Raw genomic sequence first — 20184 nt, 5'->3', positions numbered from 1 at the left:
AAAAATGGCAGGGTCGTTGGGAGAAGTGTATCTTTCTAAAAGGGGACTATGTTGAAAAATAAAAAAGCAAATTTAAAAAAAAAAGGTGTCATTTCTAACACGGGTACTTATTGAACCGCCCTCGTATATATTTTAAGATAATCGTTTTTAAGGAGTAAACTCCAGTCACTCGTCAAAGCTGACACGCACAATTTTTTTTGCCAAGTGTTTTGCTGATATGACGGCTTATAGTTGGTTGGCTAACTTTGAAATTCACTTCTTCAACTGATTAGGACAGAGTTTGCATCAGTTCTTTGGCGTCCTGTTGTTTTAATTATCAATTACACATCAAAGAGAATATTGTTGGAATCATTTGATGTGAGGTATGATTAAAAATACTTATCTGAAAGTATGTATTTCGAATCTTTCCAATTCATTTTGCCTCTACACGTGTAAATAAAAAAGCAAATGATTAAACCCGAAAATAGAAGTAATTTCTTGGAACATACCTGCTGAAAAAGATATTTTGACGACTTTAATTTTGCGCATCACTCGTTTTGTTTTTTATGGCTGTTTGGTTAAATTAAGGTCCTCCTTTATTACATTCCACTGTCTAATTTTAACGGAATTCTCCAACTACGAATATAAATGGCGACGAGTTGAGATCGTACTGTTTTTGTGCGTAAATTATCGTAACGTTACCGGATGTATTGCCTTACAAATTATTTTAAGGCGACTAACATAGATGCAACTTTTCTATTTTTCGTAATTTAAGATAGTTAGCTTATCTATTTAAAAGATTTACATATAATAAAGCCGTATTCTTGACTTTTTACGGTTTATTTTTTTTATAATATGAAACTTTGAAGCTGTATGAATGTTTAAGACCTGTTTACAATAAAACTTGGTATTTATACTAATAATGAGATGCTTAATTTGTAATGACTCGAGTAAGTACCCTCATTAATGATCTACCTACCCCTTCCGCGTAGGTACTTAAAAACTCTGGCTCATGTAAAGGAAAAAATCCGAAAAGTGCAAGTTTGTAATTACATCACAAAATAAATATTTTTTAATGGTGACTTTATGGGAAAAAACTTCGAGATTTGATTTTCGTGACAGACGAACTATTTACATATTGCAGCGATCACGAGCGTGATTGGGAAACAAATGTACGAAATGGACAAAGAAGACGAAACTTTTTCGGACGGCTTGAGAAAGTTCCAGAAAGGGCACAAGAGAGTATATAAAGGAAGAAACGATCGCCGAGAGAGAGTAGATACACATTGTCAGTGATAGAAGTGAAATAAATAGAACAGTGGATAGTAACATTAGTGTAAATAAATAGTTTTTGTCGTTGTGAGTCTTAAATGTTTAATTTGTTAAACCCACGAACATTACAATATATACAAGTTTGTACGAAACGCTCGAGTTTTTTTGTAAATCCTGAAATACAAATAGGTGAATCATTTTATGGGTCGGTACACATGCTAAAGTATTTTAGCAAACGTTACANCATGTTTGTAATTTGAGTCATTCATTTTTGCGACGCGATTAATAATTTTGTAACTAAATTCCCAGAACATAGGTGTTACACCTCATAGTTTCTTGTTTTTCGTTATTTTACTTTTAAAATCGATACCAAGTTGTAGTAATTAAAAAATATGCATATGTTTCTGAAATAGGTACCAATCTTGCGGGAGGTGATGCAGCACAATAAAACAATGTTTGTATATTCGAATGATCACGGTCTTCAAGAAAAACGTGGTTGAAAGTTCAGGCAAATGTAATGCCAACCCTGGAAAGAAATGCGACAACGCAACGCTGTATTCAATCAGCTGGTACTTAGCAGCATCCGTGTTGTATTTCTTCTGTAATTTTGTACTCATGCATTGTTTGTTATTTGTTAGATTAGATTAAGTGTGATTGACCATGTTTATGCTACAATACGAAAATGTGAAAATGTAACAAACTCTTAAACTGTATAAATTTTTTTACTTTTGTTGTTTTCTTATTGAATGTGTTGATGAAGATACCACACGTGTAATTGTCTGCTGCACTATCAATGTACCCAATTGACACACGACACGCAACGGTACGAAATTACCTCATCACGTCCAAATTCTCCAGAAATCAAGCACTTACCATTGTCTTGAGTCGGGCCTACATTAACGTCATGCAGTTCGTCATCATCGCACGACTGGGTTTCTTCAAAAGATTCAAATTGGAGTCGCTAACCCTTCTTCTGCATTATGCTTTTGGCTTCATGTTTCAAATTTCCGCGAATTCTTCCAATATGCATGGTCAGATATAACCTAACACAGCCCATGAGCTACTACGTATAATAAATTCGTTACATCCAGATAATTAAGCGTATGGATAGGGACAAATACTCTTGCAAAATTGTAATTAAATAAATATACTTATGCACTTACCACAATATGAAGATCATATAAAATTTACATCAAAATTGCGAACAGTAAGCATACATCCACCCCATCCAAACAAAGTGTGCTATTGCATCAAACAGGCGCATCTTCCTTAATGTACTACAAGATGCCATCATATGTACAGGTCTGACGAAGTAAGCTGGCGAGCGGTCGCGCAGGTACTTGCCCATTTATGACCTATTTGGGTAAGTCACTTGGAACCGATACATAAATAAGCTTTCAGTGGGCGTAAATTATAGTATTAATACAGATAGGACAGTAGCGTACTAGAAAATAATGTAAAAACATGACTTGTCAAAAAGAAAAAATTAACCTATTGCTTTTGTTTTATAGTTAGTTTTCACATTCACTCTCATCATGGGAATCTGTATCACTGTCACCAACATCAACAATTAGTTCTTCTGTTTCTCTGTCTATTACCTGCTCACTGATCCCAATTTTTAAAGATTTAATCTACGCCCCTGATAGAAATACTGAAGAATGAGGGCTGCAATCTTTTTACCTAAAACTGCCTACATTTGCCACCGCGCATCCACGCCATTTTAAAATTTCCGCCAGCTTCCAGCGTCAGGCCTGTACCTACCTGGTTTAAGATTAGAACAATTCGCGATTCTTCTAAAACATTGGAGCACAGTATTAACGCGGAATTCCCCCGCTTTCCTCCTCAATTCGGTTTTAAGGACCATCTATACTTGACAATAAAATGCGAACACCGTATCTCTGGTTTATAGCTTATAATGAACCAGATTAAATTGTTTATATTGATTCGTAGGTCATTGTTGATATGTTTTTATGTGTATATTTAAAAACAATGATACTGAATACAAATTATTAATTTTAAGGCAGTTATAATTACTTATCGTTAATTCAACATTTCCTCTATACTAAAGTTCGTCATTAAGTGCCATGTTTATGGGTTACTCCTTTACTTATCGTTAATTTGCATAATTAAAAGCATTCTAATTTTACCGTTAATGAATACGAATGTTAGTTAAAAAATATTATACAAAATACCTGGAAATGGAATACTAATTAAAAATATACAATTTTCGTTATAAAAGTAAAATAGTTTAGTCTTCCATATTTAAAAATAAGATAAAACAAAAATGTCAAAAATTTAGGTACGAAAAATAAGACGCTCTGTTATTGTGAAAAGTTATGGTAGTACGAGCTTAATATGTAGTTATTAATCAGAATTAAACAAAAACTTAAAATTCTTCAATTTAGTTGCACCTCGAATACACAAAATGTAATTTAATGCTGTGGAACGTAATTAAATAAACACTTACCCAAACCCAAAATGGACTCGGGAATCTCTAACTGAGGATGACACCTAGGGTATCGAAACGCGTACTAGGTTTCTAGAAATTTTTTGGTATTATGGATTTTAAATGTATATTCAGCTCGAATACGTCAAAATTAGTGCTCTTTATTCCTTAACTAGAAGATTTAATGTATCCAATCTATACCTGGTGCCTTATTATTCTTTATGTTTTTTAATGCTACATCGAACTCTTCTCTCATTATGGGATAACCTCTAGTTCATCTATCTCCACATTATCTTCCTTTTCTAATATATCTCCTAACTCATGGCCGGCGTATAGGTTCTCCAAGTATTCTTTCTCCACCTGCCTGCCTTTTCCCCATTTTCTATCAAAATGACCCCTACCTCGTTTCTTATATTATAACTAGTAGTGTACCCTGCTTCTCTATAATTCCTTTTAATTATATTATAAGCCTAATCCGTTTTACCTACTTCATTCTCTAATAAATTTTATAAAATCCAAGTTCTCTAAAAAGTAAATCGGACACCTTTACGACATTTTATGCAAATATATAAGTTATATAAGTTAAACAATTAAATTAATTATTGAAAAAATCTCCGACATGAATCATAGCTAAATGCACTCGCAATCAAGTAATTTTTCAAAGAAAAAAACGGACAGACAGACACACGAGTGATCCTAAAAGGATTCCGTTTTTCATTTGGACGTAAGGAACACTAATCCGAGAACCAAGTTAACATTTTAGTTGAAACAAAACATCTACTATTCATTCAAACTGTAAATGTAAATGTGTACGCACAATATTGTTTTGTTACCATATTATGTTCAGGCCATAGACTTCTTATTAATTTTGCTGTAATCTGTAAGTAAAGAACTATTCTTTGTATTTTTTTTTATTAATTTTAGATTCAGTAGTATCGGAAATAAGGAGAGGGGAATGGTCAATTTTTATCTATTTTCTTAAATAACTTTAAAAATTAATTTATTTACGTTATGCGTCCGTGTTTGGCCCACAGAAATTCATATGTGTACTAAATTTCAACAGACACACGAGACTATAAGGGTTCAGTTTTTCATTCGAACGTACGGAATCCTGAAAAGTTAATTCAAAATCGATTCATTCATTTAAGAGCTTCGATGCTACAGACACACAAATACGAATACAAATAAATGTTACAACATCCCTCTTTGGTGTAGGGGGTTAAAAAGAGCAGGCAACTGCAGAAATGTGTACTACATACTTGAGTATTATTGAAGTTAATTTAAAAGTTTGTCTTGTTTAACTGGGAGTAACAAATCATTTAATCTTGTTTCAGGAAATTTATGTAAAGGACAGTGTTGCGGTGCAGAAGCTGAGACAAAATTAAAGGCACAGGGCCAGAAGGATTTTGCGGCCCTTCTACGACACAACTCGAGGACACTACAAGGCCTTCTTAATTCTACCGCTACTGTTATACAAAGTAAGTAAAAAAAATCTTTTGCTTTCAAAAATTGAAGAAATTCCTTCAAGGCATATGCATAAAAAAGGTAAAGGAATAGGTTTTGCTTCTAGGATTTGCTTTAAAGTAAAAGGTTTTACATAATTTGTATTTACAAAAAGAAGCATCTGCTCAAAAACTAAAGGATTTGGTTTAAAAAAAGGAATCTAGGTTCACAACGACTTTTTTCGCTCTTTTCAACTTTTCAGTGGCTGCTCAGGCATCACACAGCTTGTAACGTAAAAATTTATGTGTTTGTAAGACAGTTTTTGTATTACAATCTGTCTAAAAGGACTTGTATAAGTAATTTTTAGTTGTGTGGTCCCAGTCTTGTGCTTGTTATGGGTAATACGGTGCATTCACGTACAGAAAATACTACAAACCAAGACGTACACCACGAGAATCAGATTTTTAAACGTTATTTAGAAGAGAATGTCGTGTGGTTGACGGACCACTTTCTTAGCGCGTATCCCGAAACACGTGGAGTAGCCGTGTAACCTGTGCAGAAAATGAAAATATTTGTGCGTTATTGTGCGAACCATTTTGGTTTTGTTAACTTTCAACACTACACAAGGAAATCAGGATTGTATTAAACAAATAAAACAAACAGCTGTGACGGAACACACACAGGTCGATTGCACTAAGCAAATTTCAACTAGTTTGTCGAAATCGGTACGGGGCTAATCTGTACCTCTTACTTTATTAATCCAAAGCATTTCCTTACAAGGAAAAGGTATAGATTATGAATACGAACTGTAGAAAAAGCTTTTACTTCTACTTTTTACTTGCTTTATTTTTATAAATACGGCCTATTGTCTCTACTTGGATTTTTTAATACTTCATGTAGTAACTATAGAGATAACCTTGCATAATATTGGAAAAGTGGTAGGTGGTAGGTGAAAGGCGCAAAAAGTGACGCTGAAACGTCGAATATTGGAAAATCTAGTAACGTAATCTAATCTAACTGTATTCTTTTTGTCCTTTTTACGAAAAATATACATTTATGGCAAAAAGAAAAATCAATCCAAAAAAGTTTTGTCAGGATGAGGTTCGGTTAGGTTTCGTTAGCTTCTTTTTAAGTACAGGATAAACTGTATATAGCGCTAGTTAAGGGACTGCTCATTTTGATAGTTGTCGTTAAATTGAGAAAAGAAAAATTAATATTATTGCACTATTATAATACATAATGTATGTATTTATCTATATACTAATAAAAATTTTTCTCTTGATGTTCGCCATGTTCACAGTTTGAAAGTTATGATAACGTATAGATAATCAGTAACAACCTAACGACATTCTAGCCACTATATAAAGATTCTATACAGTAGGTTCAGTCCTTTGAGCTGCCTAAAATACCAACAGTTTTTGCGAATTTCTTAAAATCTTTGGTACGTACGATGCCGACAGTCTAGGTAAATATTACCTAGAAAGTACTGTTTATTGCTTAATAATGACGTATTGTTGCTATATACAGTGTATTATTGTATGGACAACAATGTAAACTAATCAGAATCAAGTAATTTCGACGTTTTAAGGAGTTTGTCGTTAAATCTAGCGTCGTTAAACAGAATTTACAGTGTATTCGATTTTCCAACTCCACCCCCTTCGCCTTTTTTCTACCCGCTGTCAACTTGTCCTTTGGCCGACAATGCCAACATCCAGTGGTAGATATTTCCCTTTATTTACGATTGTGTTGTGTAGGTTACCTATTTGTTGGTTTCACAACTAATTCAGTTGTGACAGTAAATAAATTATCCGATTTCCTACTGAAATAGTCTATATACGCAGTCCGGTAGCAAATTAATAAATAAATAATTGTTTTGGAAATAAATTAGATTATCGTGCGCTTGATTAATAAATTCTTGTTTTAGAAACCGTATCAATATTACATTATTTTATTACGCTACGTAATTCTTTTCATTTGCATCAAATTTCTTTTATTTTTTTCGCTAACAGCTACTTTTTATTTACTATGTTTTTCACTTCATTATCTTTCATTTGACCTTTGTCTGTCATTTACTAACTTTACGCTCTTTAATAGGTTTTTCACGTGATTTTAACGTTTTTGATGCAGATTATTTACGATTTAGGAGACAATACACGTATTATACTCAAAAACATTTTCTAGGATTGACTTTTATAGACAGCCGTATACACTGCTACAATAAAAACTGGCCATTCGTATGAGACAATAATTTTTTAGATTGTTAGCTACAAATATCCCGCTTTCCGTCAAAAATGGCGAGCAATTTATATTTTTGGGTCGGAAAAACAGTTCAGGGCGTGTAAGATACTCAGTCAGGGGTGGTTCTGGTCAGAGTTGCTATAAAAAAAATCGGTTGTCTGTAAAGTCGGTTTACTGACGATAGTTGAACGTGACAACGTCATAAGAAAATACTAATTAAATGGTTTCATTTTTCAAAGGAAAATTTTAATTTTATTTGTTTGATAGATATTTTGTATGGATATAGAGAAGGAGGTAAATGGAAATGTATTATTGTATAGCAGCTGTCCACGCGGACGCATCGCTCACTCAAGTAGGAGAGAGACAGATGTCAAACGCTGCCGAACGCGGAGGCCGATTGTGCCTCTTTGTTGCTCGTTCCGCGCTTTCGCTTGCACTTCAAGCCTTAAATGGAACGCCTCAGAGCGAGGTAACGCCGCATAAGTCATGTTTTTTCGTGCTCTATCGAATTATAAGCCGTTGTCACGTCAAAATTTCGAACAACCCTAGGGACTGCGCCGAATTACTTTTTTCAATCTTCAAATTTTGGGTAATTCTTTTTGCTAAAATCGTCAGAAATTCTAGAATTCTCTATTCGTTATTTTTCTTAGGTATCAGAGCTCTTCTTCGATGTTATCATAGCCAGGCATGAAGTTAGCACACAAAATTTCATTTTTTTACTTTTATTGTTAAAAATTCGAGACGATTGCCGCATATTATTGAGAACCATATTTATTATTATCCCTAGAAACTACAGAACCCACAAGAAAATACAAAATTGATGAATCTAGGGATACCAACTTCCTAGCGGTCAACGGTGTTCATAAATGCATTTAGGTAGATAGGCGATATTTTCATACTATTTTGAGCGAAGACGCGATCAACATCATTAAAGACAATACAACTGTAAGGATAGATATACAGAAGCAAAAGATTAGTATGCTTAGATTTGCAAATGATACACCAGTGTTAGCATCTAGCAAGGAGGAGTTAGAGATAGTTTTAAATAAAATCGAAGCGGTATTGACAAAACAGTATTGTATGAAAATAAATAAAAGTAAAACAAAAATACTGGAAGGTAAGGGAAGAAAAAGTAGGGAAAGAGCGAATATAAAGATAGGAGACGAAAAATTAAAAGTGGCCGATTTTAGGAATCCGGGAAGTTAGATAAGTCAGGACGGAAGGAGTAGTAGGGGTATAAAGCAGAGGATAACGAGAGTCGAGTCGCCTTCAATAAAAAGAAGCCACTTCTATGCTCGCGAATGGTTAATTTATAAATTCGAAAAGGTTTGTTAAAGGTGTATGTTTGGAGCACGGCGTTGTACGGGTGCGAAACATGGACAGTGGGCGTGACGGAAAAGAAAAGATTAAATGCGTTCGAAGTGTGGTGTTGCACGCAAATGATGGGGATATCGTGGATAGACAAGGTTAGAAATGAAGAGGTATTACAATGAATAGAAGAACAAAGGATTCCTTGAAGTCAATAAAAAATAAATAAAATAGAGATAGGTTAGTAGGACACTTTCTCAGGCATAAAGGTCTAGTCAGAGAAATATTAAAAACAGAAAAGGGAATTAGGAGGAGTAGGGAAAGGCCTGGATTAGATCACTGTTCGCAAATAGTTAAGGATCTGTGTTGTTTTGGTTTTAGGGAAATGCGAAGATTTAGGACTGACGACCTTATGATGATGATTTTGAGTTTTTCAGCTATTTTATGAGTACAAACACTAACGTTTCACTATACATGTGTACATTTTATCAATCTCTACAAAATTGTTTCGACCAATTCGGTTATTTACAAGTCATACATATGATCACTAGTTATTAGTAATTATACCTGTAGGTATGACATGTATTTTATTGATCTTAATACCAACCTCATCAGGTCGAGTCCTATATTATTCAACAGTTCGTCACAGACTTGATCCTGATGAGGTGACGTTAAGATCTACGAAACATCGGTCAAAAAAAAAAACGTGGACTTTTACTCGGTTCTCAAATTATCATGTGCTTATATACCTACTAACTTAAGGACGTTCCCAAAGACCAGTGGTTCTCAACCTACAAATACGTTTTCCCTATATAAGTTACCCACTTGTACTGTAAGAATTAGTTGACCAGCACTACGCTCTTTTGCCCCGCCTCCCATGCACATAAACGAAAAAGTTGACTTACTGCGTCGCTTTACTCGACTTGACAACGTCTCATATTTGTATCGTCTCGAACTGATGAAGGTGAAAAGATATCATTACTAAAGTGATACAATTTTTAAGAAACAAAAAAGCCAAATAATTTATTTATTAGTTTCGGTAACATAAAGTTATACTTATATATTATAAATACATTCTTTATCATTTTATATAACTGTTCATTTTTATTATTATCAGTCAATGAATATTTAATTTCTTTCTAATATAAACAGTGTATTTTATTTTTTATTATATTTTTTAAGCCTATGAATTTATTAAAAAGTAGAACTCATGTTTTTTCAACTAAACATTTTTATTCAAAATAATAATGAACTGAATTATAATCAATATTATTAGTAATTGTAATATTAATAATAATCGAGTGAATATTAATAGTAATTTTAATATTGTTAAATGAAATCAGACAACAATAAATAAAAACACGCAGGTTCTACAGTTTAGGATAACCAACATAAACGTCCCGCGCTATTGCAGCGAAGCCAAGTCGCACACTACTGATCAGCTTATGCAGGAGAGTTTGAGTCTGAGATTTACTTTACACATTGTTTACAACAAAATTAATACCGCTTCTTGTACCGATTTTGTATGGAAATTATTTATGTGAATATTAACTGCTAATTCTCGAAATTTAAAAAAAATTGTAAGAAAATTAAAATTGTTAGGCACTAAAACCTACATGAATGTATAAATTAACATGCGTTCAAATAGAAATTTAAAATGCTAATATTTTCAATTTTAGTACCGCAAAATGGGTCAAAATTTTTCATATGCGTTCAGAATGCAGGTAGGTATTTACAATTAAATTTTAAAAATGATCGTAAGAAAATTTTTTTTTTGGGAACGTCCTTAACACATTGTATGAAAATATGGAAAGCAAAACTCCTTTGTTTCACATATGAATTATAGCAATTATTATTATTATTAATTTAAAGTTGATTGATATTACCTTATGCACGCATCCGTCGCAGTGGAACCGTATGAAATGGATTTATTTGTTTCCTATTTTGCAATAACCTCCCATTATGCTTTATCATAATGACAAACACATTGTGTTATACTCATATTCATCGTTGTCACTGATGTTATTATAATTATCATAACAATACAAAACAGATAATTGTTAATTTAAGGGTTTTAAACGTATGCTTTTTTCCATATAAACCTGTTTTGTTTGTATTTTAATGATTTTACAGTATTCTGAACGAGTACTATAATTTCTTATGCTTTCTGAGAAGACAACGGGCTTTTTCAGGAAAATAAATAAGCGGACGTGATTCTCTTTAGTGATAATTGCAGAAATGAATGTGTTTTTTTTTGTATATACTTGAATGAGGCAAAGTTGTTATATTTTATTACTGTAACGAGTTATTATCAGATTAAAACTATAATTATAATGCCTTTATTCGACTTTCTTAGGCGGAATTAGCTACGGAATGCTTTTTGCGTTTAGTTAATTAAGATCAAGGCTTTTGCCAATTTTACGTCATGTACGTGCCTTATTAAAAAAAGAAATGTCTAGCAGTAGAAAAATATTTATGCTGTGTCCATGCCATAATACTTTTTTTGTAGATTTTTTTGATATATCTTTTCTGTGATGTACACGAATTGTACAGGGTGGACATTTTAACGTTTGTTTAAAACAAGTCAGTAAATATAAGAGATACAAAAAAAATAATGGCGTCGTCTTTTGTTTTCGAATTATAAACAAAAGTTGAAGATTTCGAGTTATAAAATAAACTTGTATTTTTTTGAATAAGAATCATAGTAATCATGCTATGGGTAAAAAGATAATTTCCTCTTTTCAAATGCACCTTTTCACTTAAAAAAAATTAAATTGGCTTTTCCTTGATTTTGAGAAAAATTGCCTTTAACTCAATGTTGCCATAATTTCAGTGGTATTACTACAACTATGTATATGTATAAGGAATAATAATTTGTCTGCGATCGGAATAACAATTACAAATGGTTACGTACATTTTCGTATTAAAAAAATACGCGAGGCAAAAACAGAAATTTATACTTAAAGTAAAAAAGAAGTTAGTAATGAATAACGCCAAATTGGAAATAAATAAATAACACAGTATAGAATCTTCAGGTTCTTAACATCAGCGTTGGCAATAGTGCACTTCCTTCTTTCTTAATATTATTAAATTTACAAGTACGGAAAATTCTTATTAAACTAGGGATAGTTAAAAGGACGCGGACAATAAAATCATTATTACAAGATTACAGGATTTAGTTATTCAGTTGGACAGTATATACGACTAAATTTTATCTGTTCGGTTTAAGGTACGCTCACGAAGTATGAAAGTTACAGCTCATTATCATTATAAGGCCTTCAGTCTGAATGCTGGTAAGACACGCACCTCTAAGTCTTCCACTTGATCTAATATTCGCTTTTTATAGAAAACTACAGCAACCTTTAATATCTGGAATATTTTGCGAACAGTAATCTAATCTAATAACTCTACCTCTACTCCTTTTAGCTCTCTATCTAGTAAGTATCTAATTAGCCCTTCATATCTGAAAAGGTGTCCTACCAATCTATCTCGCCTATTTCTTATTGACTTCCATAACGCCCTCTATTCTCCTATACTCTCTAATACTTTCTCATTTCTAATATTTTAGATTCACGGTACTGTTACGTACAAACATGTACAAGATAATCAATACATTGATTCCTTATGACTCTTGAGTATATTCCCCGGAGACAGGGACCTGCTAACAGTCGGCAACCTTGTTATTAGAACGGTATGGTCAGTTTGGTAAAAACTTCCTTCCATACAGGTAGTACTTCTAGAAATGCAGTTCGTTACATCTAAAATTCTCGCCTGGTTACACAGTAGTTCCGTTCAAGCTGAAATAGAATCGTCGAAACAGCCGATTATTTTTTCCTCTCTATTTTGCATTTGAGAGAGTACCGCGCCTATCCCTACATTACCAACGTTGGTGTCCAAAACGAATGTCCCAACTAGTAGGGTATAACTTAACACAGACGTGGAAACGAGGACTTGCTTTAACTTCTTGAAAGCAGCCTGGCAATCCTGTTCTCAACAGAATGGCCTATTTCCTTCGGTAAGTCGTGTCAGAGAATTAGCAATATTGACAAATCCAAGAACTTATCGTATATAATATGTACAAAATCCAATGAAGCTAGATGAACGTCGGTACGTACTGGGTACTCCTGCACTGCTCTAATCTGTGATCCTCGAAAGTACATGTCCCAGGTAGTTGACTGAATCTTGAAACGGCTGACATCTCTTGGGACTCAATTCTAGATTGACATCTTCGGAAGACCACTACTCGACCTTCTGCGTGTGGTCGCTGAAGTCTTTTCTAATCAGAATGACACAAGTCTTCTTCCCAATTGAGCCACCCAAGACAGTCTCCATGAGCTGTTTGATTGTGGCTAGTGCGCTTCATAAACCAAACACTATCAGTTTAGAATGCCATAGCCCAGTTCCAATCGAGAATGCCACCTTCTCTTTGGATTCAGGATTCAAATCCACTTACCAGTAGTCACTTGTGGAGTCTAACGTTAAAAATTTCGTCGACCTAGCAAGTGTGTAGTGTCTTTGATAATATTTATCACCTGTTCGATATAAAAATTAAAAATCGCGGGACAATAGATACATACTAAACAATAAAAAAAATTAGACTTAACATTCAAAAGGTGCACGAGTTATTCATTTCTAACACCTTTAGTTTATAACACAGAGAAACATTTTTCCTCTGTGGCAATATAACATTGAATATGATTTGTAGGCTTAAAAATTTCACTAATTTGAATATGCATATTTCGTCGTAATCAATAAAAAAATACAGATAACGTTTTAATCAGACATAACAAACCTTTAAAAGTTTTTTGCCGGAATGTGTATGCATACTACCCTGATTAACAGCTTAAGTTAATTTCTGTGATTTGAGTTATCGCCCAGTGTTGAACACCTGCGTTACAAATATACATGTACCTAATACACGTTATGCGAACAAAACAGTCAATTTATGAATTTTTTATGGCGATAACCACTGGGCGTGACTAATTCTATTACAGTAATTAAAGTTGTCAAACAAAATTGATATGAATTATGTGAACCGTGTCGCTTCTATTGCTGATTGTATGCATTTATTCATTACCTGCACCGCGTATGTAAATAGATGACATTATCAAGTAAAATGCTTTTCATAACGCCAGCTTTAGTTATGAAAATTTAGAATATAAAATTTGTTTAGTTAAATCGGCGGTTTCCGATCTATGGGGCGCGAGACTATTACTAAATATCGTTTTCGAATAGAAACACACAAAAAAGCCAAATTATTATTATTATTATTATCCTGGTCTTCTCAGTTTGCACTGGTAACTTTAAGCAAGTGAAGACGGGCTAATGCCAAAGAACCTCACTCACATCTTTTGGGATATAGAAACCAATTTTCTGTTCTTAAAATTTAGGGAGCTAACGGTTCTTCTTGCCCTAAAATATGATCAGTGAGTATTAAAAACTCTGCTTCTTATTTAACCTGTTGTGTTTTCTGAAAAGGGGGATATGTCAGTACTGTTAAGAAATCTACGCACTATTCCGCATGTATCAAGGATTACCGATTTCTGTAGACTTATGTACGTAAACTTATGCAGTTTCAACTCGGCTAGGCTAGCGTGTAATGTTTTAGGTATAACGCCTATTGATGATATTATTATTGGAATAATTCGAACTGTGTTCTGATTCCACATGTCTTTTATTTCATCTGCTAATGGAATATATTTTTGAATTTTCTCAATATGTTTTTGTTTAAGATTTTCAGTGTTTGGTACTGCAACATCTATTAGATAGGTCGTTTTAGTGTCTTTGATGGTCAGTGTGATATCAGGTCTGTTATGATTAACTGTTTTATCTGTAATTACGTCTCTATCCCAATATAACTTGGCTAAGTGGTTTTCTAACACATTTTGTGGTTTGTATTTGTAGTAGGGCTCTATCTGATCTATGAGTTTAAACTTTTTGGCTAACAGCGAGTGTATCTGTTTAGCAACATTATTATGCCTGTCGAGGTATTGTCGGCTAGCTAAAAATGAGCAACCCCCAGTGATGTGGTCAATTGTTTCGCGAGATGTGTTGCATGCTCGGCATGTGTCTGATGAAATTGTGGGATTTTTAATAATATATTTTTCATAGTTTTTTGTTTTTATTATTTTGTCCTGAATCGCTATCATGAATCCCTCAGTTTCTGAGAATATGTTTCCTTTTTTTAACCACATATTAGAAGCTTCTGTATCTACATGTTCCTGCTGTTGTTGGTTCGGGTATTTTCCATGAAGCACTTTTGATTTCCACATTTCAATTTTTAATTTTTCTTTCATAATTTTGTTCTCAGGATTAAAATCTACATCATTAAGGTTTAGTGATGTACCAGAGGTTGAAATGACACAGATTGAATTATGTAATGAACTATCAGCACTTCTTGCTCTAAAATATGACCGCAAATTAATAATCTGTTTGTAATGTAGATTTTTAATATCAATTATTCCTCTTCCACCTAATTGTCTTTTGATTGTAAACCTTTCAACAGCAGAGTGTATGTGGTGCATGTTGTATTTGTTGCACTTAGTTCTAGTTAGCCTATTAAGTGAGTCTAAATCAGTATCAGACCAACGAATTATCCCGAAGGAGTAAGTGAGTACCGGTATGGCATATGTGTTAATAGCTTTAACTTTGTTTCTACCTGATAGAAGTGTTTTAAGTATTTTGTTTAACCTAGTTGTGTATTTGTTAGTTAATTCTGATTTAATTTTAGTATGATCTATATTTCGACTTTGATTATAGCCCAAGTACCTATAAGTTTCATGTTTATCAAGACTTTGTATTGTATCCATTTTTTGTTCTAAATTGTATGGTGGTTGCGTTTGGTGTTTTCCTTTTAAATTATTATTATTATTATTATTATTAACAGCAAACTCGTGGTTCAAAAAAAAAAATGAAATTCAATAATTATATTGCAATGCAAAGGTCAAATACAGAGCAAAATCAGCACATGAAACGAAACACTGCATTAGAATAAAAGACGAAGTGAATGGTGGGTTTACATACATATAAGAGGGGGGGCTCGGTTGCACTTATTAAATGGTTGAGGATTTTATTTACCTTTTGGTACATTTTGGAGCACTGTACACGAGGTATTTGCAAATCGGTAAAATGGAGAATTATGAGAACGAGAGGAACAGGCAATTATCATGGAAATATCAGAGGAATTTGAAAAATATTGAGGAATTTCAATGTCAATAAAGTCACAATCTTTTCTTTTAAAAAATTAGATTGACGTTCGTAAAATTTTACCGGTAGAAATTTAATTATTTAGTCGTAGATCTCGACATTATTAAGATCTAATTTTATTAAAGAATTTTTGATTTATTTACCAAGAATTACATCTTCTGGAAACGTCTAAACCACCTTAATATTTAAAGAGGTTGCTCCTTCTTATATTTAATATATCGGGTTGTTCGGAAAGTCATTTCGTTTTTTCCCGACAGAGGATTTAATTGTATTCTTTTGCACCTAACTTCACATTTAAGCCGTATAATTTTTATATGCTTTGAGAGCTCATATAGCAAGGCTTGTGTGTGAAAAATTCCAATTAATTCTACGCAGTAGTTTTTGGTTGGTGCCCTTTTAAATATGGAGAGCGATAAGCAGCATTTTCGACATATCTTACTGTTTTACTACAGAAAGGGTAAAAATGCTGTTCAAGCCAGAAAGAAATTGACTGATGTGTATGGAGAAGGTGTGTTGACAGTACCCCAGTGCCAGAACTGGTTCGCTAAATTTCGATCCGGCAATTTTGATGTCGAAGATGCACCACGTTCGGGAAGGCCGGTTGAAGCTGATAAAGACGCGATAAAGGCATTAGTTGATGTGAACCGGCGAATAACAACACGTGAGATCGGATTGAGGTTAAATTTAACAAATTCAACAGTTTATGACCACTTGAAAGGCCTATGATTATCCTCGAAGCTCGATGTATGGGTTCCCCATGTTCTCACAGAGAGAAATCTGTGTCGCCGCATTGACGTCTGCGATTCGCTTCTGAAACGTCACGAAAATGATCCGTTTTTGAAGTGCATCATCACTGGGGACGAAAAATGGGTTGTATACAACAACGTCAAACGCAAGAGGTCATGGAGCAAAAAAGATGAACCGGCTCAAACCATTTCCAAAGCCGATATTCACCAAAAAAAGGTGATGCTGTCTGTTTGGTGGGATTTTAAAGGAATCGTTTTTTTTGAGCTTTTACCGGATAACACAACGATTAATTCGGAAGTCTACTGTCATCAGCTGGACAAACTGAATGATGCACTTCAACAGAAAAGGTCAGAACTAATCAACAGGAAAGGTGTAGTGTTTCACCAAGACAACGCGAGACCTCACACAAGTTTGGTCACTCGCCAAAAGCTTTTACAGCTTGAATGGGATACAATGCTACACCCACCATATTCTCCAGACCTGGCACCATCGGATTATTGTTTGTTCCGGTCACTCCAAATTTTTTTAAACGGTAAAACCTTCACCTCAAATGAGGAGGTCAAAAACCTCCTCGATCAGTTTTTTGCCAGCAAAGACCAAAAATTTTATGAGCGTGGAATTATGCTACTACCAGAAAGATGGCAAAAGGTGTTGGACCAGAATTTAATAAAGTATCTGTTTATTATACGAAAACTGTCTTTCATTTCCACAAAAAGAAAACGAAATGACTTTCCGAACAACCCTATACTTAGGTTTTTTCGAATTGTGATTTTAAATCCAAATGCAGATTACTCTCTCGATATTTTTAAGTTAAGTACCTATCTTTTAGTATATAAAAGGAATCCTGTATTGAAGAAGAATAGCATAATGTTCCTAATCGTAATTTGTAATTAATTATTTACAATGTTGTAATGAAATGGTAAAATGTAGTGGCCATTATTCACTCGAAGTCAATGTTGAAGCTTCAATGTGAGCCGGGAGATTTCGGAGGAAATTAAAAGGCCAAGGCATCCACTTTGGGTTCGGGACACTTTTGGAGAAATAGAACTCTCTCCTAGATTTATACGAATCCCGCCCGTCCATAGGGCTATACGTACACTGTCGCTATGTATGGGACAGGCCGACAAAAATTTATTGCGAAGCGTAGTGAAATATGCAGCTTTTAAGGGCAAAAAGTAAAGGGCAGGTTAATGTCCACTTCGTAAGAGATTGTGATTTTGACATACTGCGATGTGATCGTGGTTAATACGTTTTAGTGCTTCCTTTGGCGTATAATAATACATTTCGAAATAACGTGGGATTTCAGTTTCATTTGATTTTGCTTTCGATCAAAACAATTGAAACAGAAAGAATTGATTTATTTTGACGTTGACCGTTTTCGGACAGAGGGATTTTCAGGATTGAAATGTCAGCTTAAGAAAACAATAATCGGTATGAAATAATTATATATTTTTGATTTAGAAACGACAAGTTCGAAGTAAATATTTGAAAATGTTACTTGCTAGCTAAATTCAATATATTTATACTAGGGATCCACTGTATAGTGATTTTATCGGGTACAGGATAACCGGGTATTAGGTAAAGACACTATAGTTGATGTTTCTTGTTTTTTTTATAGCGGATTTTCCATCAAACGCCGCTCTCACCAATATCCCAGGCCACCTTAAGAGCCTTTTCACACAAGCTACATTTTGTAGCGCCTCCGTTGCGCTGCAGTAGCGCGATAGTTGCTAGTTTGTATCTATTTCAAATTTAAAGAAACAGTTATTAAAATAAAGTCGGAAAAGAAAGACGAAGAGGAGCTTACTTTATTGGCACTTCCGAAAGAAGAATATAAAGAATCGGAAATATTGGGTAGATCCTTACAACAGCAATCGGTTGATAAAAGGATTTCTTTACATCTTTCCGAGATTTACGTCGAAATGAAAAAAGTTTTTCAGTCATTCCTTCTTGCCTTGCTCTACCTTATATAGTCTGAGTGCAGCTATTCCAAATGCATTCTTTGAAATTATGAAATTTTGGATGTCGACATTGTCCATCATCGATCTGTCGCACTAATATAAAAATACGCCAGTGTGGAAGCGTTAACTTAAGTAAAGGTATTTCTTAGTGAATCGCAATAATTACACGACTATTCAGCCATTGCTCTCGTGTGAAAGCATCAATTTAAACAGTGGATTTCAAAAAATTGCGCAAAAGTAGCCCATGTGAAAAGACTTTAAGTCCTGTTCAAAACGTCGTTTAAACACTAAACCAATAAAATTTTAATTTTTACATTGCGGATTTTCAGCGCTGTTTTTGGTTATACTTATTAAAATATTATTACTGGTGTTGGTGTTTTTTTTTTCTGGTAGAATTACTCGGTACTGACGAATATTTGGCGTACTCGGCCGGATCCTAAAAAGTACCGGTTCCGCAGGGTACCGAATCGAAACCGGGTATACTTCATTTACTTTCTGTAGCGATGTGCCCTTGCCATTGTCTTGGATGCGCGCTGGCAAAATCGTAGGTAGGGAGAAAAAAGCTCATTACACTCTCGACTCTTGTTCATTAAACATACTTTTTCATACAGTACCTGTCAAAAGTTTTGTTCAATCATGAATAGTAGTGCGAGTCGAAAACAAGCGTTGAAGCCTTTAATATGTGTTCAAATATAAACAAACATCTTGTTGATATTTTCAGTAGTAAATGGTACCAATAACAGCACATTTGAGCAATGCAATTGTAGTGGATAAAATGGTCAATTTTTCCGTGCAGTACTGTACGGATTATACGCTCCTCACCGGTTAAGAGTTTGGCCGAGAGTTGTCTCCTTCCTTTTCTGGTCTAGTGCTGTTCTTTTCTACTTTGCGCCTTTAACACTTGAGATATTATAAATGGTTTCTACAATAGCTTAATTTATTTATTAACTTACCCTGATGGCACCTTTTGTAAGTGTATTCTTATCGAGTTTTAGTTTAACAGGTTCATTATTCATCTAAATTATCAATTAGGACCTTGCGTATTTCTTTTAATGTAAAGAAACTGGTATTTTTTTGCAATAACGAAAGTAACCAAGAAATATTACTGAAGCATATTATATGCATATAAGTAATTAAAATGTCTGTGTAATTATTTGTTTTAGAGAATTAGTTGACCACCTTGAGCACGCAGCCTCTAGCATCTAACGTTCATTACAGTTATTTATTACGTTTACATTAGCCACTAAGTTCAATTTCTAACTTTCATTAATTAACTGTTTAAGTTGTAATCATTTGTCCAAGTCTACACTTTAATGACTTCTTCTATGTAAGTTTGATCACGTTAGATATCTATATAGTTCCGGTCACTCCAAAATTTTTTTAAACGGTAAAACCTTCACCTCAAATGAGGAGGTCAAAAACCTCCTCGATCAGTTTTTTGCCAGCAAAGACCAAAAATTTTATGAGCGTGGAATTATGCTACTACCAGAAAGATGGGAAAAGGTGTTGGACCAGAACGGTCAATATATAATTTAATAAAGTATTTGTTTATTATACGAAAACTGTCTTTCATTTCCACAAAAA

General features: G+C 33.9%; 1 protein-coding gene across 1 annotated transcript in view; it reads left to right on the top strand.

The window, feature by feature from the left end:
* LOC108739379 (division abnormally delayed protein) overlaps positions 1 to 20184 on the top strand; it is a 454546-nt gene that overhangs the window by 143453 nt on the left and 290909 nt on the right. The window contains exon 2 of the mRNA XM_025980560.1: positions 5032 to 5175. Coding sequence (XP_025836345.1) covers positions 5032 to 5175 — 144 coding nt within the window. The remainder of the gene's footprint in view (positions 1 to 5031; positions 5176 to 20184) is intronic.

This window comes from Agrilus planipennis, unplaced genomic scaffold, assembly GCF_000699045.2.
Source record: "Agrilus planipennis isolate EAB-ADULT unplaced genomic scaffold, Apla_2.0 scaffold82, whole genome shotgun sequence".
NCBI classification, from domain to species: domain Eukaryota; kingdom Metazoa; phylum Arthropoda; class Insecta; order Coleoptera; family Buprestidae; genus Agrilus; species Agrilus planipennis.
The sequence above is the reverse complement of the archived record's forward strand: the minus strand, read 5'-3'. Positions and strand labels throughout refer to the sequence as shown.